This window comes from Nyctereutes procyonoides, unplaced genomic scaffold (genome assembly GCF_905146905.1).
Source record: "Nyctereutes procyonoides isolate TBG_1078 unplaced genomic scaffold, NYPRO_anot_genome, whole genome shotgun sequence".
NCBI lineage: Eukaryota > Metazoa > Chordata > Mammalia > Carnivora > Canidae > Nyctereutes > Nyctereutes procyonoides.
In genome coordinates this window covers 65646474-65669388 of record NW_026575140.1, presented here as the reverse complement: position 1 = coordinate 65669388, position 22915 = coordinate 65646474, and the positions used below count along the sequence as shown (strand labels likewise).

General features: G+C 37.6%; 1 protein-coding gene across 3 annotated transcripts in view; it reads right to left on the bottom strand.

Moving 5' to 3' along the window:
* Nucleotides 1-22915, bottom strand: part of DDX10 (DEAD-box helicase 10) — a 267786-nt gene that overhangs the window by 240735 nt on the left and 4136 nt on the right. Inside the window, exons 2-8 of one of the 3 annotated variants that reach the window (XM_055307117.1) lie at nt 19119-19179; nt 18228-18358; nt 16641-16799; nt 9015-9135; nt 8073-8262; nt 4331-4457; nt 158-320 (exon numbers count right to left, since the gene is read on the bottom strand). In XM_055307117.1, coding sequence (XP_055163092.1) covers nt 158-320; nt 4331-4457; nt 8073-8262; nt 9015-9135; nt 16641-16799; nt 18228-18358; nt 19119-19179 — 952 coding nt within the window. The remainder of the gene's footprint in view (nt 1-157; nt 321-4330; nt 4458-8072; nt 8263-9014; nt 9136-16640; nt 16800-18227; nt 18359-19118; nt 19180-22915) is intronic. The other 2 variants (XM_055307118.1, XM_055307119.1) reach the window with 2 other exon arrangements.

Here is a 22915-nt window from a genome sequence, read left to right as displayed (position 1 = left end):
AAAATTTTCACCAATGTAGCCTTAATTCAATTTACTTGTTTTTCTAAGAAAAAGTGGCCCAATTATTTGAGTGAAACAATTTGAATTCCCAAATCCATCCATTTATAAGCAAATTCTATATCCCATGATCCCAGAATATTTTCTGCTAAGTTCTTACCCAGCCCCCTGGCAGCGATATCAGTAGCAAAGAGCACTGCGGATCTCTTGCGGACAAATTCATTGTAGACTTCCATTCTTCTCATCTGCTGCTGGCGGCCGTGCAGGGCAAGGATAGAGATGCCAGGACGTAGCCGGCAGAACACTCGATACAGATACTGAACCTGGGCACGAACAGAGAAAGAAGTTTGGTTCTTCCAGATAGCAGCAGCACAGCAAGCTGAGATGAACAGCAAAACTGCTTTAAGGAGCACAAGTTTCACTAATTAAAAAAAAGCAGAGAAAGGGAAATGCAGTCTAGAATTGAGGTCTTCAAGCATTTTTTGCTCACATTATGTCCTGTGAGAATTTTTTAAAAACTATGCTCCCCTTTTGTTTTCGACTTGATAGCTGACATTTTTCCAAATGTAACTAGCTGCAAAAAATGTAATTTCTGATATATTAAATGTTCAGAATTTAAAATAAACTTCTTATATATGTACCCAGTAGATTCTAAGTAGCAGAGCAATTTGATATCCACAATCATTTTTAAAATATGTAAAAATAATTAAGACCATGGGTCATCTATGTGGCTTAGTTGCTTAAATGTCTGTCTGCCTTGGGCTCAGGTCACGAACACAGCATCCTGGGATGGAGCCCCACATGGGCTCCCTGCTCACAGGGAGTCTGCTTCTCCCTCCCCCTGCTCTTGTGCTCTCTCGAGCTCTCTTGCTCTCCCTCTCAAATAAATAAAATCTTTAAGAAAATAAATATAAAAGCCATGCCTGTGTGAAAGAAGGTCCTAAACTTTGCTGTGAACTTAAAACCACCATAAAAAAATTAAGTCCTAGAAAAAAATTAAAGACAAAATAAACTCCTCAAGACAAAGAAATTTTGCATTTTTTTCCTTCCTGAACTCCTATGTCAACTTTCTGACCCCACAGAACTTTATTTTAATAGTTTAATGCTTCAAAGTCTTTTGATGATCTTAAACTTTTTACAACTTTCTACAATAAAGCATTAAAATTTTTCAGGCTGAGCTACTACTACATTAGTGTAGAACTGACCAGAACAAGTAATGTTAGAATTGGATAAAAAGAAAAACAAAGAGGTGCCTGGACGGCTCAGTCAGTTAAGCATCTGCCTCCAGCTCAGGTCATGATATCAGGGTCATGGAACTGAGGCCCTGCTGCAGGCTCCCTGCTCAGCAGGGAGTATTCTTGAGATTCTCTCTCTCCATCTCCTTCTGCACCCCCCACATGCATGCTCTCTCTAAATAAATAAATCTTTTTAAAAAACAAAAGGCAAAACAAACTAATAGATAATAATTTTGTTATACAACATTGGATGTTATTACATCTCTTCATATATGGAAGTAAATGGAACTGATTGTTACTTCTCTTTAGTTTAAATGATAACAAATGAATACTAATTGGTACACTGAGGTAGAGTATCGTATTATTTTATTCCTATTTTCTCTAATATGCATGTTAGGAAAATCTCTTCACAAAAATACAGAACACATACTGGAAGAACTGTGGTACACTGTTGGTGGGAACACAAACTGGTATAGCCACTGTGGAAAATAGTGTGGAGGTGGGCAGCCCTGGTGGCTCAGCGGTTTAGCGCCACCTTCAGCCCAGGGTATGATCCTGGGGACCCGGGATCAGGTCCCACGTCAGGCTCCTGGCATGGAGCCTGTTTCTCCCTCTGCCTGTGTCTCTGCCTCTCTCTCTCTCTGATGAATAAATAAATAAAATCTTTAAAAAAAAAAAGTGTGGAGGTTCCTCAAAAAATTAAAAAAGAATTCCCATATGATCCAGCAATTCCACTATAGGGTATTTACCCAAAGTAAACAAAATACTGATTCAAAAAAATACATGCATCCCTGTTTATTACAGCATTGTTTACAATAGCCAAGACAAGGTAAGCACAGTGTCCCTGCAGAAAAAAATGGATAAAAAAATAGGCAATACATATATACAATGGAATATTACTCAGCCATAAAAAAGAATAAGATCTTCCATTTGCAACAACATGGATGGATTTACAAGGTATAATATTAAGTGAAATAAGTCAGAGAAAGATATAAGCCATATGATTTCACAAATGTGGAATTTAAGAGAACAAGCAAACAAAGGCAGAAACAGACAAAAAAACCATACTCAAATATGGAGAACTAGTGGTTGCCAGAGGGTGGGTGGGTTAAACAGGTGAAGGAGATTAAGTACACTTACCGTGGTGAGCAGTGAGTTAATATACAGAATTATTGAACCACTATATTACACACCTGAAACTAATGTAACTCCATATGTAAAATTATACTGGAATTTTAAAAATAAGTTCAAAAAAAAAGAAAAGAAAATGTACTGGAAAGAACCTTACTTCTTTGAACGCCTATATTTCTTTTTTTTTTTTTAAAGATTTTATTTATTCATGAGAGACACAGAGAGAGAGAGAGAGAAGAGAGGCAGAGACACAGACAGAGGGAGAAGCAGGCTCCATACAGGGAGCCCAATGTGGGACTCAATCCCAGGACTCCAGGGTCACACTCTGGGATGAAGGCAGCGCTAAACCGCTGAGCCACCCAGGCTGCCCTAAATGCCTATATTTCAAAATGATGATAAAGAAAATTTATAATAATCCATCAACTAGTAAGTCCATTAAGTCTCCCTACAATTTCTATTATAAGTAAAGAATGTAAGCCAACTAAATTTGTTGGCTTGTTCTTAAAGCCATTCACTTTCTAAACAGCAATCCCCCTGGTGCCAGGAAGGTTCTCAGGTCCTAAGACAATGCACCAGTAGGATTAGATATAGTCGGACTTGCGCCTTTCTTTTGCAGTTTTAAAAGGGCTATCATGAAAAGGGTAGAGGAGAAAGGTGAACCTGCAGATGACAGATACAGGTAAGCTAAGCTCAAAAAAGTGCATATGTAAACTTAGAGGTGTGAACAGAGTTCATGAAAATTTTTCTGCAGTTTCCATCTCCAGAGTCAAAACTGATTGAATTCTTGCTCTTGAAAAAAACTCGCTGAGGCAGATGATTTTCTAAGATCATTCTGGCTAGAATGTACAATAACTATAGGAAAGAAACTGTGAGAATGAAGAGACCAGCCACGAGTAAGAGAAAGCTTAGACTTAACTGTAGCATGAGGTGTGGTGAGAGGTGGTAGAGGTTATGAGAGTTATCAAAATATTGACAATAAGCTGAAGACAGGCAACAATTAAGGATTCAGTCATTTAGAATGGGGAAGAGATGGGAGGGAATAATCTTCAGGAAATGAAATCTTAAATTGTTCTTATTTTAAACTTGAGATGCCCTCAAGACACTCAACTGGAAATCTCTAGTATTCAAGTGGATACATAACTCTGGGGCTCAGGAGAGTGGTCAGGGCTTGAGATGTCAGTGTGGCAGTTGTTAGAACACAAATGGCATTTAAAGCCATGGAAATGAAGAGGTTTCCTAAAAAAGACAGAGTACAACAGAAAGACCACCACTTATCTTCCCCATAAGCTGGAGGGAAACTTAATGGCATATTTACCACATTAAGTATTCAAAAACCTATAAATCTAGAATCTATCTACTATATGCCAACAACTATATATCCTCAGGTAATCTTAAATATAGAGAGGAAAGTGACATAAAAATCACTTAAGGTCCGTTCTCTTTAAAGGAAGAGACAAGTATTCTTATTTATCACTGAATCCTTTATTCACAGCAAACGGCTAATATTAAACAAATGTGTAACTGCATTAAAGACATACACACTATAGAATGATAGGGGAGGAACCCACTGATTCTAACAAGGAGTTCCAGAGTATTAGAGAAGGATCTCCAGATGTAACATTTGAGCTTAGCCTCAAAGGACATCCACCACTCCCTCAGCCATTAGTGTAAAGGAATGCAGAGAGGGCATGCCTGAGAGCATCAGGGCATCAAAGCATGGAAATATATAGCATATTCAGTTCAGTATTCATAGAGGGTGGGTGTCAGATTATAAAGACCTGTGGTTCGTCTAGCCATTCAATGGTTTGTTCTACCAGTATTCACTGAGGGATACTACACCTGTTTATCATATTCTTTACCATGTCTAGCACTGTATTTATTAAAACAGAAGAAACTGTTATTTATCTAACTGAAACTTGCTATTTTAAAAGGGATGATTCAATATCAATTACTTAATCATTCAGTACCTCTTTACAACTGGAGAAAAATACAATACTTTTCTTCTTCAGGTGGCTTCTCAAAAAGGAATATAACACACTTATTTTTTGCTGCAGCTCACAAACTATGTAGTTCTGTTCCAAAGTGGCAGGGGTGCTTATGGAAATAAGAGGGAAAAAAAACATTAAAAATATGCCATATCAGTTAACTTTAAAATCCAGACCCACCAAAAAAGAAAAAAAATTGGGAAACTATTAACAGCAGCATGCCTCTCCAACAAATTTCTCATACATACATACATACACATACTGCGAAAGAGAACATCTTAGAAATTAAAAATTGAATCAGTTATCACAATTTTCCAAATCATAATGAAATAAAGGATCTAGGCAATAACCATCACTGGCTGCTAAAACTTTAAGGTTAAAAAGCTATCATTCCTGCCGTAAACGGGTTGTCCATATCAGATTAACATTTTGATGGCCTCTAGTGCTAATATAAAGCCTGGATTTAGCATAAAACAAAAACAACAGAAGGCATCAGAGAGCAAGCAAGGCGTCTAAGGACTTAAAGTACAGAAAAATAAACAGACATGCCCTGAGGCAAGCCCCAAAGTAATTTCCACTTTTCCTTCAAAGCATCTGCTGATTTGCAAGGCAGGTGTGAGGTGGAATAGCAACCTTCTGCCTAAATACGGCAGTCCAAACCCTAGAGAGAAGGAACCAAAAAAAAAAAAACAAAAAAAACACTGGATCTTAAATTCTTCATTCAATTGTCCCACGAGAAGTGTGACAACTCCTAAACACACACGCACCAAAATGAGTGAAAACAAGCAAAAAGCAACAACTGGGAAGCTCAGAGCTGACCAGAGATCCTGGCAGTCTCAGGGCTCTGAAGTTCAGAGCCTGCCAGGATGGAAGTGCTCTGGTAAATACCCACACCTTTCAGCTGAGACCTCCAAGGTCAATACCCAGCCAGGGCTCTAAGCAGAACAGAAATACAACAGTCCCAGAGTCTAAAAGCCAGGGTAGCCCAGATCAGGGTCATCTGTCCTTACAACACCTACCTGCCAACAAACAAACAAACGAATGAATGAATAAATGAATGAATGAATAAATGAACAAATAAATAAATAATAAATAAATAAATAAAATCATTCATGGTTTAACTAAGAATCAAAGATAAGAAAATCCTAAACAATACACAATACCTTCAAAGGAACAAGAAAATTTTGGCTAACTCTGACATAACAAAAGTTATGTTAGACCAACAGAAAGGTATCTGTGAAGAAAACACCTGCCAAGATATCCTTCAAGAGTAAAGAAGAAATAAAGAAGTTCTCAGAAAAGTCCAAACAGAATTTTTCCACTAGTAAACCTAAACTAAGAATAAAAGGAAATTCTTTTAAGAAATAAAAATATCATAAAGAATAACTATTTGGATAGATCTAAATAAATATTCGTGTTTCAAAAATTACGAACAGCTTATGGAGTTTAAAATGTATGAAACTAAAATACTTCACAATGAAGACACAGTGGAAAGGGGTAAAGACTATTACCTATTATGGTAAGTCACAGGTCAATGAACTAAATTCTCCAGTTGCAAAGGAATTAACCTACCTGATAAAACCGTATGTTGCTTACAAAGTCAAATCTATAACATAAGGGCATATATAATGTACAGAGTAAGTGAACAGAGAAAGACTCACCATGCAAACATGAACCTAGAGAAAGCTGCTATAGGGAGACTAAGACCAAACTAGACTTCAAGGCAAAAAGCATTAGTAAAGATAAAGAGCAACATTTCCTAATGGTTAATTACACTAACAGGAAATGTAATATTACATTTGTATGCACCTAATAACATAAGCTCAGCATATCCATCTTGAATTTGAAATGGTTCATAATTCACCACAGAATTCAACTTACATTCACCATAAAACAGCAAATTACCATGATCTAAAGACAACAATTTTTTCTCAAAGAAAAAAAAATCATTAGAAGCACCATTTCACTACAATAGCAATATAAAGAAAACATACAGGTATACTGTTTCTAAGTATACTCTAATACACAACTTCAGAAAGATCTAACTTTTAAATTACTTTTCTGGTCCTTCACAATTTGAGAGCAGATATTCTATAGTGCCTTAATTTTTTTTTTTTTTTAAGCAGGAAGCAAATCAAGTTTATTGAACAACAGTACAAAACTCCAAAAGAGGGAGGGGACCCAAGACAGTGGCCCTTAAAAATATTCTTGACTATGATTTTCCTATGGTGTATTAACCAAATTAATACCTAGAGAAGAAACTTCAATAATGACATGAGACAAAATTCACAAGTCTGCTTTTTGTAGCGCTCTGGTGAACAGAAGATTAGAGAGTGCCACAGTCATTACCATACAGCCTGCAGTTGTCAATTATGTCACTGGAGACATGGTTTCTGAAAGCCCCATTTTTTATAAGTGATGGAACTGCATTTCAAAAATCATTTATGGGGGTGCCTAGGTGGCTCAGTCAGTTAAGTGTCTGACTTTTAGTTTGGGGCAGGTCATGATCTCAGGGTCATGATACTGAGTTCTACAATGCACTCCACACTCAGTGCAGGGTCAATTTGAGATTCTCTCTCTCTCTCCCTCTACCCCTCCCCCCCCCACTCATGCTCTCTTTCTCTCTAAAACAATAAAATTTTTTAAAAATCATCTATGAAATGAATAGTATTTGCATTCAATTTTTTCTAACTGATCTATAGATAATAGCTCATTGTTATCTACAGAAATTGGCAACAAGGGTACTATGTACAATTAACTTATGCACAGTTTTAGAGACTACCTAATGATTAAAAAATTCGTGTCCTGTAAAAACACTAAACAGTCTTGAAAATAGGCAGAAAACAAATAGAAAAAGAACAGGGAAAATCTAAAGATCTAGACAATCTTTAGATTATTAATTGTACCAAGAATTTCAATAGCTATCTCAATACAACCTTATAAACAAGGACCACTGTCTACTCCACTAAGCTAAGGAGTAAACTACCTCAAGAATCACTTGCTATGCCATTCTCGAGTTCTTGATAACCAAAGATACCAAAGTTCATCCATTAAGATCACCTGGAAGCACGGAGTCTGGCCTCTCCTAAGGCTATCTTTAATCCTAGACCTCTATTAGTGGAACCAAGTTAATGTGGACCTCAAGGCCCATATTCCCAACACTTGAAAACTTTCCAAGTGGATAACCCAGCATTTTCCCCAATCTATTTATTCTTAGACTAACATTTCATAGGAAGAAAGAGAAGTTATGACAGAGATAATGGTAGGGTTGAATCCATATTGAGACCTTGACTAGAAAATATTTCTACAAGTCAGGTATGTTCACAGTCTACAATGATACATACACAAACTTCCACTTGTGTCAAAATACTCTTTAATTCCCCGAACCCATTTCCCACACAGCCACACAACCCCATTGCCCCTCATTTTATGCAGAAGTAGTTATTAATAAATAGCTGTTAACATGTTAACATCTTACAGAAAGATATTTGTTCCTCAGACCACATTTTGAAAATGACAGCAATAGAGTATTCCAATATTTAAATGTGCATCAAATATTTAAATAATTTTAAATAGTATATTTTATTCTGCTTCCCACAATTCATAACCCATAAAATGATGTCTAGTTTCCTAAAAAAGCATTAATTTAAAATGTTGAATTATTATACTAAAAAGAACATTGATTTTTCTGACTAAATCAAATATGGTTTCAAATAGTACATACCTATATTTTGCTTTTTCATGAACCCAGATATACTCAGGGTTTTTCAAACTCAAGCGTGCAAGGTCCTTTACAGATTTGGTTTGTGTTGCTGAAAAAAGTAAAGTCTGACGTTTCTTGGGAAGATTTTCAATAATAGCATTCATGGTGTCAGCAAAGCCCATATCCAAGATTCTATCTGCTTCATCAAGAACTAAAAAGAGAAAATTCAAGGTGAACTACAGTATTTAAAATATACATTAGGCTAAATGTAATCTAGTATCCTGCACAGGATTCTAGAAGAGAAAAAAAGGGCATTAGTGGAAAAAGTGGTGAAATCCAACTAAAGTCTGTATTTTATATAACGATCTGTTAACCTTCATTTTAACAAAAGTACCACAGTTGTGTAAGACATTATACTATGGAAACTGGGGAGGGGCATAAAGGTATTACCTGTATTATCACTGCACCTGTAAATCTAGAACTATTCCAAAGTACAGAGCTGTTCAGAAAAAAATAGCTACATTAGGTAATATCATCAAAAGTGCATATATCTTAAAAGATAAATTCTTAGCAGTGTCAACTACTAAAGTGTCTAATTTCATATACAACTACTTATATTCTTCTGACCATTTTGTTTAAAAAAAGTCTAGTACTCTCCGGGTTTAGAATCCCTATGCCAAAATATTGTTTCAAGTTATTTCTCAGATGTTTTATTACATAAATATTAAGATTAAAAATTTCTATCATTAGGATACCTGCGTGGCTCCATGTTGGGCGCCCCACAGGGAGCCTGCTTCTCCTTCTGCCTATGTCTCTGTGCCTCTCTGTGTGTCTCTCATTAATAAATAAATATTTTAAAAATAAATAAATAAAGGAAAAAATAAAATAAAAATTTGTCATTAAAATTTATGAGGTTTCTCTCCTAGGTCTCAGATTGTTTCATTGGAAATTCATTAGACTCACCTAACATTTGGAGATTGGTAGCATGAAAACATATCGTCTCATCCATGTGTTGAAGAAGTCGACCCGGAGTGCAAACAAGTATATTTATGTTATTGATCCTCTCAGCTTCATGTTTCAGATCCTGAAAACAGTTGTTTCTTTTGATTACACAGACACATCATGAGCAGCCTGTATATCAAAACTATAAAAGCCATATGCATGTATCATTTCATCATAGCAAGCAGCTATGCTACAAAGAGACAGGATTTCCCCTTCTATTTCTGCAACATGTCCAAATTTCTGGGCAAACAAAAGTCCTAAGTGAAGTCCTAAAGAGCTCAGAGTGCACTAGATTCTTAATTATACCCAGGATTCTGAGGCCAAGAAAAATTTTCTATAAATGCTCCAAGTCTTCAATTCTTTTTACATCTGCCAGAACTGACTTACCATGGAATCACTGCCATTATTTAAGCCAGATCCCAGAGGCAGTGGGGAAGCTCTCCAACATCATTCACTGCACTTTGTGGATTGGGGGGTGGGGAGGGGGGTGGAAGAGGGAGTGGGCTGAGCACTCTATGTTCTAGAAGTTGTGTCCTTGACACAAGAACCACAGAATGTTAGTCCTTAAAGATGGGTGACAGGTACATGAATATGTAAGATTTGTAATGCTACTCTTCCTTTGTATATGTCTGCATATAAATTCAAGAGTTCAAGTATTATCTTCAGAGTCTAGAAGAAACTCCAGTAGAAACAAGTATTCCAGGTATACTAGAAAGTAGAGCACAAGTTGCACAGCAGGTTCTACCATGAGCTAAAATCAACATTCCTCAAAACCATCTTCTACTCCAAAAAGCTAGAGTATCAGACAAAACTTACTTTAAAACAATGACCATAACAAAAGACAAAAAAAAAGGTATTACATAATGATAAAGGTATCAACCCGAAAAGAGAATATAACATTCGTAAATATTTTGCACCATAGAAGCACCTAAACACAAAAAATATTAACAGACATAAAGGGAGAAATAGATAGCAATACACAAATTGTAGGGGACTTTAAGACCCCACTTACATATGGATTATCTGGACAGAAAACAAATGAGAAAACACTGGACTTAATACATTAGAGGTGCCTGGGTGGCTCAGATGGTTAATCATCTGCCTTCAGTTCAGGTCATGATCTGAGTCTAGGGATCAAGTCCCACATCTGGTTCCCTGCTCAGTGGGGAGTCTGCTTCTCCCTCTGCCCCCTCCCCTGCTCACATGTGCATGCTCTCTCTCTCAAATGAGTAAATAAAATCTTTAAAAAACAAAATCATCATAAGATCACATCTACTTAACAGGTATATACAAAACATTTCATCTAAAAATTGCAGAATACACATACTTTTCGAGTGTAAATATAATATTCTCCAAAACAGATCACATGTTAAGCCACAAAACAAATCTCAAATTGAAGATTGAAATCATTATCAACCATCACAGTGATACAGGCCTAACTCAAAAAACAAGAAAAAATCTCAAGATAAACAATTTAACTTTACACTGACAGGTAACAGAAAATGAACGGCTAAAGCCCCAAGTTATTAGAAGTAAGAACATAAAGATCAGAGTGGAAATAAATGAAATAAAGTCTCAAAAAACAATAGAAGGGGCACCTGGGTGGTTCAGTCAGTGAAGCATCTGCCTTCAACTCAAGACATGATCCCGGGGTCCTAGGATCAAGCCCAGTGTTGGGCTCCCTGCTCAGCAGGGAGTCTGCCTGTCCTTCTCCCTCTGCCTCTCTTCTATCTCCTCCTCTCTCTCTCTCTCTCTCAAATAAAGTCTTTATAAAAAAAAAAAGAATGAAAGCTGGTTTTGAGAAAAGACTTTTTAAAAATTGATAAACTCCTTACCACACTCATCAAGAAAGAGAAAAATCCCCCCAAAAAATTACAAATGAAGTTACAACCAATACCACAGAAATATAAATCATAAAAAACTAGAATTACAACAAGCTGAGAAATCTAGGTAACAACAAATTCCTAAAAAACACTCAACTTTCTAAGACTGAATCACAGAGAAATAGATAACCTGAAAAGACTAATTACAAGTAATGAAACAGAATCAATAATTTTAAAACTCCCAAAAAACAAAAGTCCAGGACCAGGCAGCTTCACAGGTAAGTTCTAATATTGAAAGAAGAGTTAGTACCTATCTTCCTCAAACAGTTCCCAAAAATTGAAGAGGAATGCACACTCCCAAACTCATTTCATATGACCAGCATCACCCAGATACCAAAACCAGTTAATAACACCACAAAAAAAGAAAACTATAGATCACTATCTCTGATAAACACAGAAGCAAAAACCCTCAGCAAAATATTAGCAAACCCAGACTTAATACAATCCCTATCAAAATCCCAACAGCATTTTTCACTGAACTAGAAAAAATAATCCTAAAATTTGTATGGAATCACAAAAGACCTTGAGTAGCCAAAGCAATCTTAAAACAAAAAAAAAAACGGAAGTATCACAATTCCAGATTTCAAGTTATGCTAAAACAGTATGGTATTGGCATAAAAACAGACACACAGATCAAAGGAATACCCTGAAATCAACCCACAATGATATGGCTAATTAATTTTTGACAAAGTAGGAAAGACTATCCAATGGAAAAAAATCAATCTCTCTAAGAAGTAGTATTGGGAAAACCAGACAGCCACATGCAAAAGAATTAAACTAGAGCTATTTCTTATAGCATACACAAAAATAAACTCAAAATGAATTAGAGACCTAAATGTGAGACCTGAAACCATAAAAATTCTTGAAGAGAGCACAGGCAAATCTCTGACATCAGCCATAGCAACATTTTTCTAGATGTGCCTAAGGCAAGTAAAATAAAAGCAAACTACTGAGACTATATCAAAATAAACTACTGAGACTATATCAAAAGAAAAAGTTTCTGCACAACAACAGAAACAATCAACAAAACTAAAAGGCAACCTATGGAATGAGAGAAGATATTTACAAATGACATATCAAATAAGGGTTAGTATCCAATATATAAAGAACTGATACAACTCAATACTCAAATAATCCAATTTAAAAATGGGCAGAAAAACTGTGGAAGGAGCCTCGGTGTCCATCAAAAGATGAATGGATAAAGAAGATGTGGTTTATGTATACAATGGAATATTACTCAGCCATTAGAAACGACAAATACCCACCATTTGCTTCAACGTGGATGGAACTGAAAGGTATTATGCTGAGTGAAATAAGTCAAACGGAGAAGGACAAAAATTATATGGTCTCATTCATTTGGGGAATATAAATAATAGTGAAAGGGAATAAAGGGGAAAGGAGAAAAAATAAGTGGGAAATATCAGAAAGGGAGACAGAACATGGAAGACTCCTAACTCTGGGAAACGAACTAGAGGTGGTAGAAGGGGAGGAGGGCAGGGGGTGGGGGTGACTGGGTGGAGGGCACTGAGGGGGGCACTTGACAGGATGAGCACTGGGTGTTATTCTGCATGTTGGCAAATTGAACACCAATAAAAAATAAATTTATTATCAAAAAAATATAAATAAATAAATAAATAAATAAATAAATAAATAAATAAATAAATAAATAAATAAATAAAAAATGGGCAGAAGACCATCATTTTCCCAAGGGGGACATATAGATAGCCAACAGACACATGAAAATATGTTTAACATCACTGATCATCAGAGAAATGCAAATTAAAACTACAATTAGCTATCTCCTCACACCTGTCAAAATGGCTAAAATCAACAACACAAGAAAACAACAGGTGCTGGTGAGAATGTGGAAGAAGGAAAACACTTTTGCCCTACTGGTTGGAATGCAAACTGGTACAGCCACTTTGGAAAACAGTATGGAGGTTCCACAAAAAGTTAAAAATAAGAGTGCCTAGGTGGCTCAGTTGGTTAAGCACTGGACTCTTGATTTAGACTCTGAGCAGAAGATCAAGCCCCACATAGGGCTCTGTGCTCAATGCAGAGTCTTCCCTGTCCTTCTCCCTCCACCTCTGCCCCTCCCCCTGCTTGAACATGCACTTACACTCTAATAAATAAAATCTTAAAAAAAATACTAGACAACTTTGTCTAACGAGCCCTTTAAAGAAAAAAGTTAAAAATGGAACTACCCTAGGATCCAGCAATTGCACCATTAGGTATTTACCCAAAGAATACAAAAATACTAATTCAAAAGGATACATGCCCCCTGAATAGAAGCATCATCTATAAATGCCAAATTATGGAAACAGCGCAAGTGTCCACTGATATATGAATGGATAAAGAAGAGGTGGTATATATATATACAATGGAATATTACTCAGCTATAAAAAAGAATGAAATCTTGCCATTTGCAATGACATGGATGGAGCTGGAGTGATCATGCTAACTGAAATAAGTCACAAAAAGGCAAATATCATATCCTATCACTCAAATGTGATATTTAAGAAACAAAGCAAATGAGCAAAGGAAAAAGAAAGACAAATCAAGAAACAGACTCTTAACTATAGAGAATTGATGGTTATGAGAGGGGAGGTGGGTGGAGAGATGGGGGAACTAAGGGATGGAGGTTAAACAATACACATATGATGAAAATATTTAAATGATAAAAAATAATTAGCAAACCAGATCCAACAATACATCATAAGAATCATATACCACAATCAAGTGGGATTTATTCCACAGATGCAAGAATGGTTCAACATCTGCAAATCAACATGATATACCACATTAACAAAACAAAGTATAATCTCACTAGATGCAGAAAAAGCATATGACCAAATTCAACATCCATTCATGATAAAAACTCTCAATAAAGTGGGTATGGAAGGAATGTACCTCAATAAAATAAAGTCCACATATGACAAATTCAAAACTAACATCATACTCAATGATAAAAAAAATCTAAAAACTTTTCCTAGCCAGAGCAATTAGGCAAGAAAAAGAAATAAAAGGCATCCAAATAGAAAAGAAGTAAAATTGTCACTATCTGCTGATACAGGATACTATATATAAATAACCCTGAAGACTCAACCAAAAAAGTGTGAGAACTAATAATACATGAATTCAGTAAAGTCACAGATACAAAATTAACATATAGAAATCAGTTGTGTTTCCATATACTAATAACAAGAAATTAGAAAGAGATTAAGAAAACAGTACCATTTACAACTGCACTAAAAACTAATAAAATACCTAGGAATTAACAACTAAGGAGATAAAAATAATCTGTACTCTGAAAACTTTAAGACACTGATAAAAGAAACTGAAGACTACATAAACAGAAAGGTATCTCGAGTTCACAGATTGCAAAAATATTGTTAAAATGTCCATACTACCCAAAGCAATCTACAGACTCAGTGCAATCCCTATTGAAATAAGGATGGTATTTTCACAATAATAGAACAAAGAATTCTAAAATTTGCATGAAACCACAAAGACCTCAAACAGCCAAAAGAATCTTGAGAATCTTTGTTCTTTTTTGAACAAAGCTGGAGGTATCAATCCCAGATTTCAAACTGTATTACACCAATAAAAAAATATACAAAAAAAAATGTATTACAAAGCTATTGTAACCAAAACAGTATATTAGTGGCATGAAATGGACACACAGATCAATGTAGTAGAATACAGAGCCCACAAATAAACCCACACATACATTAATTAATCTATGACAAAGGAGAAAAGAATATACAATGGGGAAAAGATAGTCTCTTTTATTCATGATGTTAAAAAAACTGGACAGATACATGCAAAAGAGACAAACTGGATGACAATCTTATACTATATACAAAAATAAAATCTGAAAGCATAAAACTCTGAGAAGAAAACATAGGCAGTGATCTCTTGGCTTTAACAATATTTCTCTAGATATGTCTCCTCAGGCAAGGGAAACAAAAGCAAAAAAAACTATCAGGACTTCATCAAAGTAAAATGTTTTTGTACAACAAAGGAAAAGATCAAGAAAATGAAAAGGCAACCTAAACCTACTAAATGAAAAAAGATGCCTGCAAATGACATATCTGATAAGGGGTTAATATCTTACATATATACATGATATGTAATAGCCTAAAATATCCTATAATATCTTGTTTGTATATATATGTATCATATACAGAACTTATACAACTCAAAAACCGAACAACCAAACTAAAAAGTGGGCTTAGGACTTAGATATTTTCCCAGAAACATACAGATGGCAAAGACACATGAAAAGATGTTCCATGTCACAAACTATCAACAAAAGCCAAATCAAAACCACCATGAGGTATCACCTCACACCTGCCAGACTGGTTAATATCAAAAAGTAAGCACTGGTGAAGGATTTGGAGAAAAGGGAACCCTCGTGCATTATTTGTGGATTGCTACAATCACTGTGGAAAACAGTATGGAGGTTCCTCAAAGAAATTCAAAATATAACTACCACATGATCCAGCAATTCCAGTCTGGGGTATTTATCCAAATAACACCAATCTGAAGACATATATGCAGCCTTATGTTCACTGTAGCATTACTTACAATAGCCAAGATATGGAAGCAACCCAAGTGTCCACTGATAGATGAATGGATAAAAAAAATGTGGTATATTTATGTAAAGGAACATTACTAAGCCATAAAAAAGAATGAGACCTTGCCATTTGCAAAAACAGAGAATATTATGTTAAGTGAAATAAGTGAAAGACAAATACCATTTAATTTCACTTATGTGGAATCTAAAAACAACAAAAACAAAAAGCAAAAATAGACCCATAAATACAGAAAACAAACTGATGACTGACAGAGGGGAGGGATAGGGAAAATGGGTGAAAGGGCGTCGAAGATATATGCTTCCACTTATGGAATGATTAAGTCACAGGGATGAAAAGCACAGGGAATATAGTCAGTGGTACTGTAACAGTGTTGCATGTACAGATGTTGTATGTACCGATGTATGTATGTACAGTGTTGTATGTACAGATGTAACTACACTTGTGGTGAGCATACCAAAACATATAGAGTTGTTGAATCAGTATGTTGTACATCTAAAACTAATGTAATTATGTGTTAACTATACTTCAAATAAAAATTTTTTTAAAACACTGTCTTCCTTTCTTCTGCTGCTGACCCAGCAATGTTCTGAATTATTCAACCTCTTAGATTTTTAATTTTTTACTTAAATTCAATTTGCCAACATATAACACCCAGTGCTCATCCCATCAAGGGTTACATATTTTCTTTTAAAATTTTTTTTAATGTTTATTTATTTATGAGAGAGAGAGAGAGAGAGAGAGAGAGAGAGGCAGAGACACAGGCAGAGGGAGAAGCAGGCTCCATGCACTGGGAGCCCGACGTGGGATTCGATCCCGGGTCTCCAGGATCGCGCCCTGGGCCAAAGGCAGGCGCCAAACCACTGCACCACCCAGGGATCCCAGATTTAAGGGCTTTTAGAGTACATTAATCTCAGAGTACCTGATCAATTCAGATACCCTCACAGTAATGGACTTTCTGGACCCACAAAATTGATAATCAGAACTCTCGATAACAGTGACACCACCAGGATACCAGCCTACCTGTTTAAATGAAATCTCCATTTCTTTCCTATCAACTGCCACTGTGCTCCAATAAGTTATAGAAAAAAGGACAAAGGACAAACCTTTCCACCAATGATGAGACCAGCCGAAAAGTCATGATTCTTTCCTACTTTACGGAGAACCTCAAAGGTCTGATAGGCCAGTTCTCTTGTAGGTGATATAATCAGAACCCCCAGCCCATCTGTTGAGGTCCACTGCAGACGATACAAGGCTTCCAGCACCTCAAAAAGACAGCAAATTTGTGTTGAGTCCTTTAAGAAGGCAGCATTTTGATGTCCTGAACAACCTTGCTCTTCCAAATCATAGGCATCTTCCAGGGCACCTGGGTGGGTCAGTCAGTTGGGCATTTGCCTTCGGCTCAGGTTGTGATTTCGGGGTCCTGGGATCGAGCCCCACATTGGGCTCCCTACTCAGTAGGGAGCCTGCTTTTCCCTCTCCCTCTGCTCCTCCACACTGCTCATCCTCTCTTGCTTTCAAAATAAGTAAATAAAATTAAAAAAAAAAAAAAGGCATCTTCCAAGCAGAAGACATACCAGTCACAAGTGTCATCCAATCAGAAAGAAGAAATTCTTTTTTTGCTTTTTCTTTTTCTTCCAGCCACCAGACCCCTCAAGTCATAGAGGGAAGGGAACATAACCCTGTGCAGGTCAGCTGCCGCCAGAGCTCTGCAGACAGGAGACTGGTAATCTCTGAGGGGTATGTGCAGCCCTCAAACTATAAAAACAGATTTCGGGGAAATAGCTGTCACAATTTTTTTTTAAGATTTTGTTTATTTATGCATGAGAGACACGGAGAGAGAGGCAAAGACACAGGCAGAGGGAGAAGCAGGCTACATGCAGGGAGCCCAATGTGGGACTCGATCCCGGGACTCTGGGATCACATGATCACACCTTGGGCTGAAGGCAGATGCTCAACCACTCAGCCACCCAGGTGCCCCCTGTCACCATTTTCTGAACAGAAACCACATTAAACTTTCATCTGTGTAGTCACTGTGTAATTACAGTGAAAGTTACGGAGAAACTCTGTTATGAAAAATTGGATTTAAGGAAAAAATGGTTTTGCAATACTTGGAACAAAAACTCAAGTGTGATTTTTATAAGCCAATTATTTTGTAGGAATTAAATTATGAAACCAACTGCATAAATGAGATATAAGTTAATTCCTAAAAGGCTCTGTTGTCTTACTGCTCAAAAGGACAGCTATCAATGTCCTGGAAAATTCTCAACAAATCACTCAATCTCTCTCGAGTGCGTATTTCAGCTTTATCCTATATAAGTGGCAAGTATAAATGCAACTGGCAGGTTTGCAAGCATGAGCACATAAACAGCCTCCCCGGCCTTCCCCAGTGGAACTATTCTGACTTGCTACCATGGAACACCCACATACTTCAAGAATGTAAAGGCTTGTCAAGGCACAGCAATTCACTCATTCAAAAAGTTACTGAGTGCCTTCCACATGTAAGGCAGTTGTGCTGGGACAGGGAATATGATGGAGAACAGGATAGCTATGGCTCCCATTTGATAAAGTTTGCATTCTAGCCAAAGAAATCCAGCAGGAAACAACACTCTACACAACGATTTCTACCTAGGCACAGAATGTCTTAAAAACATTAATAGTAGACCTGACCCAATACAAATAAAACTACTTACTGGAACAAGGAAAGCCAAAGTCTTGCCAGATCCTGTTTTGGCAGCTCCAAGAACATCTTTACCTTGCAAAGCCAATCCAATGGTCTGCTTCTGTATCTCAGTTACCAAACGGTACTGGGCTTCTTGCAAACCTGCCAGTTCAGAGGGAAAGAGGGACACTTTAGAAAATCCCTGTAAAACAGGAACACCGGCTGAACTATGCCCCCTAAAAATCCTACATTGAAGCCCTAATACCCAGTACCTTAGAATATGACAATATTCAGAAATAGGGCCTTTGAAGTGGTGATTAAGTTCAAATGAGCCCTGATCTGATGTAACCAGTGTCCTTATAAGAAGGGGAAATTTGGACACAGAGACACCAACGGTATGTCTGCACAGTGGTACCACCAAAGATGCAGCAAGACAGTGGTCATCTGTAAGCCAAGGGCAGAGTCCTAGAACATATCCGTCCTTCCATAATGGCTCTCAGAGGAAACTAACCCTGCCAGCATCTCCATCTTTGAAATTCCACTTCCAGAACTGTGAGAAAATTAATTCGTTGTTTAAGCAGCAGCCCCTCCAATCTGAGATTTTGTTATAGTGTCCCTAATACACTAATATAAAAGATAACACTTTTGTTTTCTTGTTCATTTTAACATAATTAGATTTTATTTTAATTACTGAGAGGCCCTGGTATCTTGTTTTCTCACTACTGTTCTACAGTCCACAAAGGATGAGAATGACGAATCAGAAAAACTGAATGAATTAATATAGCTTCTTGGTGGTAGAGGTTCAAGATATCAAAATTATTTGCCAAAAGGTATCTTTCATGTTAAATGCTTTAAATCTTTTTTCATTTATTAAAAACATCAAGAAACTCAACAACATGTCCCAAGATCACCATAGGCCTACCTTTCAATGTTTTTTTGGACAAGGGAAAATCTGAAAATCTTGTGATTTCATTTACATTTATCTGAAAAAAAGAAAAAGAAGATTGTATCACCTAAGACAAAATCATGTACTCTATAATTCATCTATTTTACAACAAAGCCATTTTTGGTCTACATTGTGCTGCCTGGCTAGTCCTTGGTACTACACGACTGAATTCAATCATCACTTCCAATTAAAAACCATCATTCCTTCTACAAAGAAATATGCCTTAAGGAAGCTGTCATGAATCAAAAATATAAGCTTGTTAACAATTTAAATTGGTTTAAAGAAAAAAACACTTCATTCATTTGAAACACACACCACCGCTACCCTCCTTCACCTCTGAGAACACAGTAAGTCATCACCACATGAATTTTAGGAAGACACTACTTTCAGCCCATCAAGGAATATTAAGAAATAAGGGGGAAAATGACTCTGAGCCACAGAGCACAATGAGAATACTTCTATTTACACACTTTGGAGAACAGATTGAAGTTAATTAAAGAAATGTATCTTGTTAGCGCAAATCTTTTCAGGCTTTAACCATAAGTCAGTGGCATACCAAATCCAACCTGACAACTCTTCACCTGCGGGTACAGTGAAGGAGGGAGTATTACTTAACCATCACCAGAAGAAAATGTCTCAGTCACGCTTTGAAGCCACAATAACTAACATTTTGCCCTTTAACTTTACATTATCTAAATGTTCATTACTGATTTCTTCATTAGCATAAACCCAATTTTCTGAATTTAATTTCAGCTACTCAGGAGAATTATTTTATTACAGATGCTGAAAGCAGGAACTCCTGTTCAGATCTGGGAATAAGCTGCCAAATTATTTATGATTCACAAAAGGGGAAAGTTGCATTTGTAAGGTTCATTTATTTAAATTACACTCCAGGCAGTAAAGGAATGACAGCTTTTATTGCGTTTTACAGTCTACATACCATCTTTCCGTATTCTTAATGTAGCCCAGACAGGGTTATCCCCTGTCCTCACATGCTGAAAACACAAACACTAAAACATTGCCTTAATCTCTACAAATCATTCCAGAGAAGAGTGGAATAATCAGCACACCCACATTACAAAGAGAAAAGTTCATTATAATAACCTGTCCCATCAGGGAACTTTAATTGGAAGATAAATCTCCCGAACACAACATCAAAATTAGGCACAGTCCACCCATGCACTTGTGATATGATCAGCTAAAAAGCTGTTTTCACAAAGGAAATGCTTCTAGGAGGAGTAGAGGAGCCTCCATCAGAGACACAGCACAGGCAAAGTGGGCAACTCCAAGGAAATACTGCACACCTATCTTTAGTCAGCTAACGTCCTAAATGGACAGTCTGAAAGAACTGAACTGTTCCAGCACTCTCTGGGTCCTTAAGCTATACAACGCATTCTTGTAAGTCGAAAAAATGGAAGGACTAAAATCTACTGATGAACTAGAACAAGTCAGCAAACTATGGCCTAATCCAATCTGCTGCCTGTTCTTGCAGTTTTCCCAGAGCATAACTACAACCACTCACTTACATATCATCTATGCAGTTGTGACAGAGATCACATGGTCCACAAAACCTAATATTGACTATCTGGCCTATTACAGAAAAAGATTACCGACCCTGTTCCAGAAGACTCTTGATTACATTCCAAGGAATACTAGGAAGCCAGAGAAGTCAGCTACGGTTCCTACAAACAAAATAAAACTCTATCTCCCTTGGGATCCCTGGGTGGCGCAGCAGTTTAGCGCCTGCCTTTGGCCCAGGGCGCGATCCTGGAGACCCGGGATCGAATCCCACGTCGGGCTCCCGGTGCATGGAGCCTGCTTCTCCCTCTGCCTGTGTCTCTGCCTCTCTCTCTCTCTCTCTCTCTCTCTCTATCATAAATAAATAAAAATTAAAAAAAAACTCTATCTCCCCTTTAACCCATTTTCTTCTTCAGCTCTATTCTTCTAATGTTCACACTCCCTCTGAAATTTGTATAACTCTTCTAAATTCAGAGAACGGATGTTTCGCTGACAGTACTTGTTCAGAAATCCCCACCACCATTGGGAAAGCTGGAGGGTATGGAAGGGAGAACAGGGTGGATATCACTGACCACCTCCCTGTACTTCTTTCAACTCTCTTCTTCTCACAAAAGTGAATAATGTTTTCACATTCTCAAAGCAGAAGAAGAAAATATAAGAACGTCCTAGAATGCTCCATCTACTGCAATCATGACAAGAAAAGCAACCTGCCACAAACCATGTCAAATCCTGATCGGGGCCGCCGGAACACATGGATTAGACAGGGCTCACCTACAGCACCAGCTGATTACTATCAAAGAAAGTCTAAATGAATCCCAGGTGCAATGGAGTCATTAAGCAATAGTGACGACAGCTGCTGAACTAAAACACAGAGCTCAACATTTCTCAACCAGTTTCAACACCCAACTCCCCTTCAGAACCCCCAGCACACACCCCCTACCCGGTGGCCTTAGAAATAAACTACCCAGATCTCCAGCTGCAGAAACATAGTTGACTGACCAGCAGTAGTTGATCCTCCAGATCCACCTGCCAGGGCCATGCTTCCCCAGCTGTTCCCAGTGACTGTGCATAGCAGCATGACTGGAGACCCACTCCTGCAGAATGGGAGAGTCCCTTCAAGGGCAACACTGGCTGCAGGACATCCCAAGAGCAGAAGCTTTCTTAGACTGCGCTCTAGCCTGAGATTCTTCCTACTGGCACCTCCTTCTGTCTTCCCTCCTTTCCCTATTTCTGTTCCTTCTCCTTCACTTCTGCAGACATTTCCCCCGATCAATCTCCGATTCACTTAATCCCAACTTGGCATCAACCTCTCAGAAGACCTAAGACCTAGACTATACCAACCATCTCCACAGCCTTTACAGCTTGGCTATGTTCTCCAATTGCCCCCAGAGACTCCCCACTGTTTCCAGATAAAGTCTCTAAAAAGGGCCTCCGTATGAATTTCCCACAAGTGCTGAAACAAATGATGACCAACAGTGGCTTAAACCAACATAAATGTATTAACTCATAACTCTGGAAGTCAGAAGTCCAACATGGGTCTCAGTAAGCTAAAGTTCTTTCTGGCAACCATGGGAGAGAATCCACCCCTTGCTTTCTCCAGCACCTACAGACTACCTACTTCCTTGGATTGACTTACATCCCCCTTCCATCTTCAAAACCAATCAGCAATGGACTTCTGGTCTTCCTCACTACACAGCATTCCCACACTGACTCTTCTGCCTCCTTCCTCCACATTTCAGGACCCTTTGGTCATCACACTGGGCCTACCTGGATAATCCAGATCCCCTATTTTAAAATCAGCTGATCTGCAACCTTAATTACCCTTTACCATGTAACATTCACAGGCTCAGGGTTAGGATGCAGCCATCTTTAGGAGGCCATTATTCTCACAACTACAGCCTCCAAAATCAATGACAATCCATCTCTGACCCTCTCCTGCAACCGCATCAGAAGGCAGTTCAGGAACACATAGCACACTCCACGGAGTATCTCCCCCTCAAAGAACACCACACATTTTCACATCTTTTTGTATACCCTCGTGTTGCTCCCTCGACCTACAATGTTCTTGCTAATCTTTTCTGTCTGGAAAACACATCATTCAAGAACTAGCTCCACTCTTGGCTACCACAAACTGCTGGACAGTTTGCACCCTATACAAAGGCATATGGGGGCTGAAATCCAGCTCACACTCAGCTCCATAAGCTAGGCCTGAGGCTGCAACCACAAGGAGGAAAGGCAACAGGCCCAGGGGAAAC